We start from the raw sequence: 9,794 nt of genomic DNA on the forward strand, positions 1-9,794 counted from the left end.
GAGTTATTCATAATTCAAAGGATCTTTCTACAAACTCTGAGAGCCCACTGCCAGCCAGGTAAAGGAAGGTAATACATATTACCTTCCTCTACCTGCCTGAGGTGGGTCTGTCCTGTAAACAGTGCATGGAGATCAGAAGGTGATTCAACTAATATGTAAGTGTAGATGGGTCTTTGGGACCCATAAAGTTTGAACTTTAGTATGCATATTCTTTGAGTCACCATTTTGTGTGTTTGCCATGATCACATAGACTGGGTGATTATCGCCCCTTAACTTCACTCTGTATTCAGACAATTTAAATTTAGCCTCCATGATCGTTGGATATTAGAAGGCAGCATGTGGCTGTCTTAGTCAAGATCCTTTCTTTCCCCCAATTAACAGAAACCCACTGAGGCTAGTCCAAGCAAAGCGGGGCTGGCTGCAAGGGTAATCACGTCTGCCGTAGAACCCACGATCAGGAAGTGCACTTGGGCTTCATGGACAATTGCAATTGGGACCGGAAGGTCTTTTGAATCCCACGTATCTGCTTCATTCTTTTCCCTTTACAGACTGTGCTCTCTGCTTCTCCATTCAGGACTGCCCCACACCTTCCCAGTTTACTACCTGTCTCCCAGTCCCAACTTCAGATTCTAAGAGGGAGAATCTGACTGGCCCAGCATGGTTCAAATGCTTATTCAATCCAATAACTGCAGGCAGGGTTACAGGCTCTGTGTAAATCAAGGTAATCTAGTTGCTTTGACAGACAACCCTACAGTCTCAGGGGCGTAGCACAGTAAGGGTTATTGCTCATTTGCATTGACAGTCCAAGCACAGATAGGTGGGGGAGGTGGCTCTGCTCCGCCCACCTCCACTCAGATCTCCAGGCTGCTTTTCCTTTTTATGGTTCTGTCATTCCAGGTGGGTCTCGAGATCCTCCACTGTGACCTTATCTAGTCCACTGATTAGGAGTAACAAGAGCATGGACAATTCTTAGGGGTCAGGTTTGGAGGAGACATGCGTTACTTCTGTCTGCATGCTGTTAATGAGAATTTAGTCACAAGGCCCCAACTAACTGCAATGCCAGGGAGGTTGGGAAGTGCACTTTGGCTGTGTGCCCAGCAGGAGAAAGAAACAGGGTTTGGTGAACAGATGGCATTGTTTCTTTCATAGAGGAACATGATACAACTGCAGCTACCCAGGGTTTCACCCCTGCGGGTATGGCAGGGAATGACTCTTAGAGAAGAGAGGTTTGTGGGTGTGTGTGTGGGAGACAACCCAATAGTGCACACTGTTAGGGTCCTAGACTTAAGTCCAACGCTGAACTCTGCTGCTAGCTAGCCTGTCAGTCTGCCACACCTCTGGAACCTCAAGGCTGTCATTTATAAATGGGAATCACAACACTTGCCCCATTGACCTACAAGGGCTTTGTGAAGCTCCAGTGAGTGAGCACAGGTGAAGATGTTTTGTCAGCTATAAACTCTTATACACCTGTAAAGGTGTTACAATTAGCTGTTGATATTTTTGCAAAAGAGTCAATATTTTGGGGGGATAATATGGCTAAAGCCACACAACTAGTAAGTACCAGAACTGGGATTTTAACTCAAGCAGTCTTGTGGCAGAGTCCAGGCTGTTGGATGCCACCCTGAATGTCCTCTCTAAAACAGGCACAGGAATAGACCCCACTGCCTAGGGGTGCTGTGAGATCACGGATATCACAGAGATACTCCCTGGCATGTAGTGAGCATTCCATCATTAGTAGCTATTTTTTCAAGGCGCAAGTTCCCTCTTCGGTGAGTTGTATAATACCCTCTTAATCTGATCCAGGAATGACCCTCCCGGCACAGAAGTGCATACTGGATGCATTCAGAACCAGCGGAGATAACAACATTCTGATAGCCACCTCGGTTGCTGATGAAGGCATCGACATTGCACAGTGCAATCTTGTCATCCTGTATGAGTACGTGGGCAATGTCATCAAAATGATCCAAACCAGAGGTGAGAGAAGCTTTGATGCCATTTCTGCCTGGCTTCTGTTTTGTCTGATTTGTGAGTGTGTCTGTCATTCTGGCTGCTCTCCTTTACTGAGCCGTGGTTGAGTTTGTAACCAATGGCACAGTGCAGTTTGGTGTGTTGGCCCTAAAGATGCCTTACTTAGGCTTGCATGGTTAGTTTTGTGCACTCACATATACCCTATTTTGATTCTTGTTCACAATGATACTGCTTATTTGCCCAGTGTTGACTGACATATTTATGGAAGGATGATTCAAAATTGAATTGAGGCTTTGCCTGTGTGTGGACCTTTGATGGTGGTGCTGGTGGGCTGGCTCCCTGTATCCCAGAAGGGATACTCCAGAGTTCTTCTGCTCCGTCTGGACTAGATAGTCTCCTAACTAGTCTTCCCTCCTTTTCCTTTCCTTTTTCCAATTTCTATAAGAACAGTTGCCACATTACTCGTCCTGAAAAAAAAAAAAGCTCTGAGCCTGCCACTTCCCTATATGGAAACTCCAGTGGTTCCCCAATTTACTTGATGTTAAAGAGTTTTCAAAATCCAGCGCCCATGTGTCTTTTCAACTTTATTTCTCATTTTTCCCTTTTGCTCATTATCTACTTTGTAACAGCACATACAATTTTCTACCTATGTTCTGCTGGTTGTGAACATACCTTATTTCCCCACTGCTTAGAAGACTCTTTGGGGCGGGGGGAGGTTTATTTATTTATTTATTTTTATTTTTATTTTCTTTTTTGAGACAGAATCTCACTCTGTTGCCCGGGCTAGAGTGCCGTGGCGTCAGCCTAGCTCACAGCAACCTCAAACTCCTGGGCTCATGCAGTCCTACTGCCTCAGCCTACCGAGTAGCTGGGACTACAGGCATGCGCCACCACGCTCAGCTAATTCTTTCTCTCTATATATTTTTAGTTGTCCAGATAATTTCTTTCTATTTTTAGTAGAGACGGGGTCTCGCTCTTGCTCAGGCTGGTCTCGAACTCCTGACCTTGAGCGATCCTCCCGCCTTGGCCTCCCAGAGTGCTAGGATTATAGGCATGAGCCACCATGCCTGGCCGGGGTCTATTTATTATTCATCTAGAGCCATCAGAGTGTCTTATTGAGGGTTCATGTTGGATTGTCATCTTAAAGTAGTGTTTCTGATAGTAAGGCTGTCCAGTCACACAGCACTGCTGGAGACCTGAGAAAGCCAGCCTAAGGTGGGCTCCTGGTGTATCCACCTGTTTAACGGGCAGGTGCACACCTGCATTTGAGCCCACTCTTTAACAGCTCAGCTTCCCTAGAAAGCGATACTTAGTGAACCAAAGTTGAATTTTAGGAATACCTCTATCCCTTTGTTTACCTATTCTCAGATTGTATCAGTTTTAAATCAAAAACACCAAATGAAATATTTATTTTCTGATAGGTAGAGGAAGAGCAAGAGGTAGCAAGTGCTTTCTTTTGACTAGTAATGCTGATGTAATTGAAAAAGAAAAAATAAACATATACAAAGAAAAAATGATGAATGAATCCATTTTAAGCCTTCAGACATGGGACGAAGCAGTATTTAAAGAAAAGGTAAGTCTGTGTTACTCTTTCAGAATCTGACCATGAATAACAATCAGGGAATGTGAGCATGTTGGTCTTTTACCATATTGCTCAGAGTATTGTATTAGAACAGTGAGTTTATACTTAGTTTTGTCCTGCAGTGACTATCACATTCATTTTGTTTAAATGTCAGCGACTGACTCAGGACTTCCTAGGAAGAAAAAAAAAAAATTTAAATGCCAACGAGATTAAAATATATTCTATTAGTGCCGATACTTGAAGTTATGTTTTTAGATCTAAAAGGCATACAGCTAGAATTGCTCTTGACAGTCCATACTGAGAGCTACATCCTAACACTGCAAGAAACCGCTCTTAGTCCCTGACTCAAATCTCTCTCGCTCTCTCTACCATCCAGAGTCCTCAGAGAAGAGCTCCCAGGTCACTGCAGGTGTCAGAATGCCCGTTTGTATTAATAGCTGTGGACAGTAATTTATACCTTGGAGTGGTATCCCTGTTCAGATGGGCCTCTTGGTAGCGACCTTCATTGTATTGTAATTTCCTTTATAACGCAGAAGCATGAAATCAGATTGGAGAAAGTCAAGAAATGCACGCATATACACCTGCCCACACGTCCTCCAGACCTTTTGTAGAGGTTTTTATCTCAGAATCTCTGGAAGCATTGAACACTACAGGGATACGGGAGAATCTGAACACTAGAATCCAAGGTTCAAATCCCAGTTCTGCCACTTACAAGATATGCGATTTCAGGGGGTTACTCTGTCTTTTAAATCATCCATTTCCTCATTTGTAAAGCTGGGAAAATAATGGGATCTAACTCACAGGGCATTTGTGAGGATAAAATGATATGTATGCATTGCTTAGTGCAGTGCCTGGTATAAGTGCTAAAGAAGTGAGAGCTGTTGTTGGACAGAGGCGTGAGGCACAGTTGAACTTCATGAAGATGAACGTTAACGGTTCAGTAGACCAACTCTAGAGTGTCTACAACTTTAAAAAGTTATAATCTCTGTGCTCCCAAAAGTATTGAGAAGCAATGATCTAAACAAATTAATGCTTATTTAGGACATAATTACAACTTTATGTCAATGTTTACTAATTTAAAATACTTCTTTCTAAAGCTGGGACACTGATTTAAAACCACTACTTCCACATTTTTAGTGAGAAGAATTACAGGGAAATTCTTGAGTTCCTCCTCTAGTGTTACTGCAGGTAGGGTTGTCTTCAGTGAGCCACCTCCCCATTTTGTAGAACATAGGGATATTGCCAGTAAAGGCTTTAAAACCATGGGTTTTAATAACCACGGCATAATTTTTATCTCTTCCACTGAGTGACAAGCTGCTTAGACTCTTACGTGACAGAGCAGTAAAGTCTGTCAAGGAAGAGGGAGGCTGGCCCAGACATAGATGTTCTTTTGTGTCCAGCACAGCAGGACGAGGAGTGAGGTGAGAAGAAAATGGGTTAAGTATCTGTGGAATTGGCTAATAGCATTTGGGGTTCCCCTAACACCCACAGATAGATGGGCAGAGAAGGTAAATAACACGAGGGAGCCCAGAACAAGTGTAGCCGGAAGTCACTGGCAGCTGGGAGCGCAGGGTTCTGTTGTCATCTCTGTCCTGTCATAGATGATCCGCGCCAGCTGCTCTGTTCAAAGAGGAAGGCTTTGCTGTCAAAGACTTAGTAGAAGGATAACAAGGTAGGGAAGATCTTATATTCTTAAAACTGAATGGAATTATGGTTCTTGGGGTGAGACCCCCCGCTTCTGCGGTATTTTGATAACGGCCTAGGGTTTGGATTTGAGCACTCCGATCCCTGTTGATGGGCTTCAGCGGAAGGAAGAAAACTGCACAGAAGAGAAGGAAAAAGTTGGGAGCTTCTGTAAGTAGGTGGAGAGTAGAGGGACGAGCAGTGAGTGCCAGGAGACTGTCTGCCATCTTCCCCAGCCGCGCTGTACACTGTCTGTGGGGGGCCTGCTGCCACCAGCACTGGGATCTGGGGGAGCTCTCTGCTTACTCTGTGGCCGTCTTAACACATGGACAGGCTAGAGAGGTCCGAGAACTGAGTTCCATGATGGAAGCTTCAGCATTTGGTCCTATTTCATGCTGGAGGAATAAGGTATGAAGGGTGTTTTTGACAGCTGAGGTTCTGAAAGGGATATCTGGAATCAAAATGAGGAAGACTGCTTTTCCTTCCTCATGGAGCAGAGAACAAGACAGGGGGTGAAAGAAAGTCCACTTTGAACGAGACTTCCAACATGATGTGTACCCAAGACTGCACACAGTCGGGTTCCACAGTTTGCTTTTCTCCATCTCAGGTGTGCAGTTAGGCTGCTGTCTCAACTACAGGTTGGCGGGGGGAGAGGCAGTGCCATGGACTTAGGGCTTTGGTTGAGCCTTTACTCAGTTACTTATCTTTATTTAGCAGTAATAGTTTTAACTTGTTAGGATTTATAGCTATTGCCTATAGTAACATTTAAAATACTTGAGATTATTATTTAATTGAAGTTTAGTATATGATTGAATACCATTAGACAGACATAAGTGAATTTTTAAAAAAACCAGATGCCCAAGGGGCCAGTTTATGTTTTTACTCTCTTTCCTATCACATCCCTCTGACCCCCATCCTGCCTCAAGCAGTGATTAGAACCATATCTGAAAAAACTAAAATTGTTCCTAGGGAAATGTGTATCATGTGACCCAAGAATTTCAATTCTAGAAATTTATCTGAAGGAAATAATGGGATGAACATATATAATGTAATAATTTTACAACAGTGAAAAATTGGATTGAAAACAGACATAAACACTCTTCATTTTTACAAAAACAAGATAATTTCAGGTGGGATGGGGCTGGGGGAGTAGGGGAGAGTAAATCATACTTGGTTTTCTTTATCAAAACTTTCTAGTCTAAATTTTTCTCATGTAAATTGTATTTGAAGTGATATAAGGATCAATAGATTCTTATGTATGATCAGAAACCAGCTGGCAGATATAAGGGGGAGGGAGATTTCCATTTACAGAGAAAGTAAATGCAGCTTATGCATGTGGAACTCTGACTTTCCACCAAGCCCTGCAAATTCTTATATTGGTAGGTGATCCATGTGGTAGAGCCTCTTACATCACTTTATAGGAGGGAAACAGCGTCATGAGGCACGTCAGTGCCAGTGGATCACGCAGCTAGTTAGTGGTGGAGCTGGTAGAGCCCATCTGTTTAACCACTGTATCTGCTGGCCTAACCAGAAAAGTGTGAAGCAGAAATAAGGACAACTACAAAAATTTTCCTGGGAGATAGGGAAGTAAATTAAGACAAAAGTAATGCCCTGCTCTTGAATGGAATGACCGAATCTTTTAAAGAATGCACCACGAATTCACTTGTAGGTCTACTGCAACCCATATCAAAGCATAAATGGTATTTTTAATTCGATAAAATGGTTCCAGTTTATATAAAAGAATAAATAGATGAAAATAGCTGTAATATTTCTACAAAAATAACTAATGAATGGAGATCACCCTACCCAATACTAAACAAGCGACCCTGATTAGTATTCTTGTGGTTCTTAGCATAAGACTAGCCTAACAGACTGAGGCTAACACAGATGGGCATCTACCCTGTGCCAGGCAGGTCTGAGCAGTTATAAATTCATGTTATCTCCCAATAGTCCACAAAGTGGACGCTGCCATTGTTCCCATTCTGTATTTGAGGAAACTGAGGCTCTTGCCCCAATCATGTAGCAAGTTAGTGGCAGGGACAGGACTTGCTCCTATGCTGTCTGACTCCACCTGGAGCACTCGAACATGCAATCTGATAATGGAGAGGGAACCCCACAAACCAGTGGGACAGGCAGATTCTTCCACAGATGACACTGAGGAAATCAGCATATTCTTTCTTCCTTCATAATGTTTCAGATGTTCCTTATCATTTCCTTTTGTTTAGAAAACTTCCTTTAACCATTCTTTTAGGGTAGGTCTGCTGGTGACAAAATCTTAGTTTTCCTTCATGTGAGAACGTCTTGATTTCCCCTTCATTTTGAAGGATACGTTTGTTGAGTCTAGGGTTCTGGGGTGACAGTTCTTTTCCTTCAGCATTTGAAAAATATTCTGCCACTTCCTTGTGGCCTCCATGCTTTCTGATGACAAATCCACTGTTGTTCAAATTGCTTTCCCCCTATAGGTAAGGTGTTATTTTCTTCCTGGCTGCTTTCAAGATTTTTTTGTCTTCAGTTTTCTGAAGTTTAATTATAATGTGTCTTAGAGTGAATTTCTTTGGTTTTATCCAGTTTGGGGTTTGTTCAACTTCTTGAATCTAGGTTTATGCAGCTTGTTATGTATATTAGGGAAATGTTCAACAATTAATTTCTTCAAGTACTTTTTAAGCCCTGTTCTCTTCTCTCTTTATAGGACTCCAATGACATGACATGTTTTAAAATAGTCCTACAGATCTGAGACTCTCTGTTCCTTATTTTTTCAGTGTACTTTCTTTCTGTTGTTCAAATTGGGTAATTTCTATTGTTCTATCTTCCAGTTCACTTATTCTTTCCTTTGTCCCTTCCATTCTGCTGTCAAGCCCATCCGCTGATCTTTTTATTTCAGTTATTGTATCTTTAAGTTCTAAATTTTCCATTTGGTTCTTCTTTATGTCTTCCCTTTCTTTGCTGAGCTTTTATGTTTTCTCATGTTTCAAGAGTGTTTATGATTGTTCATTGAAGCATTTTTATTGTGCTTTAGAATCTTTATTCACACATCTCTGTCATCTCACTGTTGGCATCTATTGATTGTCTTTTTTCATGCAGTTTGAGATCTTCCTGTTTCTTGGTATGAAAAGTGATATATATTTTTTAATCAAAACCCAGACATTTTCGTATTTTGAGACTCTGGATCTTATTTAACCTTCTGTTAGCTGGCTTTTTCTGACACTGCTCTGGCAGGAGAGGTGCAAATGTTGCCTCAGCTTTGCCAGGTGGAGTCATGTGTCCAGGTTCCCCAGTCAGCCTCTGTTGATATCAGCACAGCAGACGGGAAGGAGGGAGGGAGGCTCCTCCTTACTGCTGAGTGGGGGTGAGAATTTGGGCTCCCCATGTGACCTCCACTGACACCACAGACAAGGGGGGCTACAGTACCAGGTGGCAGGGCTGAAAGACCTGGCTCCCTGCTTAGGCTTCTCGGTGTCTCGTTCCAGTTCTGCAAGGTAGAAATCCAGGTCCCCTACGCAGCCTGTGTTGGCATAGCCAGGGGTTGGGCCACGGTTTTATTTTTCTGTGGTATTTGGCTGGAACAGAGCAGTTGTCTGAAAGTTTTCTGTCTTGCTAGACTACCCTTTTCTGGTCCTTTGGCTACAAAGTGCAGGCTTTTGTTGAGACTTTTTGACTACAACCATAGGCATTTCAGGTTGCTGGCTTCTTTAGCTCCAAGTCCGGATATATCAAGTGAAAAGGAAACCAAGGGAGCCCACTACATGTTGTTCCCAAGGTCCGGAGGTTCCTAGCTGGTCTGCCTTCGTCTCTTCAGCATCTTACGTTTTATATATAATGTCCAGGGTTTGAGTTGTACTTACCCAAAGCCTAAATTTTGAATTAGAATACAGTCACACTGTACATACACTTAATTTTACTGGAACTCAACATTATTCTCTGTGGTTGAAAGGGAAAGAGGAAAGATTTTACAGGGTGAGGACCCTTCTGCCTGCTACTCCACTCAGTGGGTTTATGCCTGGAGTGGGTGTTGTAATTATGCCTGAAACAGTTGGCGTGTATTATATATCTATTTGTGAAGGATTTTTAAAGTTTTGTCAACCAATAAAGTATAAAAGTTCACACAACCATTTTATGGATATCTGTAGTGCTTTTATAGATATTTTTAATGAAGAAAATGAAAGACTAATTGGAGGCCACAATAAAACACTAATATGGAGTTAGGAGAACTCATAAAATCTGGGATTTTACAAACCAGGTATCATATGTTTAAGGAAGTTTTATATGAATGATCATATGCATATATATATGTGTGCATGTCCATGTATATATATGTATGCATATGTCTTTATATATGTTACATTCAAATTACATTTGAGGTTTTTCTTTTTGCATGTAGATTCTCCGTATACAGATTCATGAAAAATTCATCAGAGACAGTCAAGGAAAAGCAAAACCTGTACTTGATAAGGAAAATAAAAAACTGCTATGCAGAAAATGCAAAGCCTTGGCATGTTACACAGCTGATGTAAGAGTGATAGAGGTAAGTAGCCTTTTGATAAAGAGCACCGGGTCATTTTTT

The 9,794-nt window shown here is 42.1% G+C and overlaps 1 protein-coding gene across 1 annotated transcript in view; it reads left to right on the forward strand.

The window, feature by feature from the left end:
• Nucleotides 1-9,794, forward strand: part of DDX58 (DEAD (Asp-Glu-Ala-Asp) box polypeptide 58) — a 47,882-nt gene that overhangs the window by 35,692 nt on the left and 2,396 nt on the right. The window contains exons 14-16 of the mRNA XM_012655982.1: nt 1,804-1,974; nt 3,390-3,541; nt 9,612-9,755. Coding sequence (XP_012511436.1) covers nt 1,804-1,974; nt 3,390-3,541; nt 9,612-9,755 — 467 coding nt within the window. The remainder of the gene's footprint in view (nt 1-1,803; nt 1,975-3,389; nt 3,542-9,611; nt 9,756-9,794) is intronic.

The sequence above is a fragment of the Propithecus coquereli genome, unplaced genomic scaffold (genome assembly GCF_000956105.1).
Source record: "Propithecus coquereli isolate 6110/MARCELLA unplaced genomic scaffold, Pcoq_1.0 Scaffold114, whole genome shotgun sequence".
Lineage (NCBI taxonomy): Eukaryota > Metazoa > Chordata > Mammalia > Primates > Indriidae > Propithecus > Propithecus coquereli.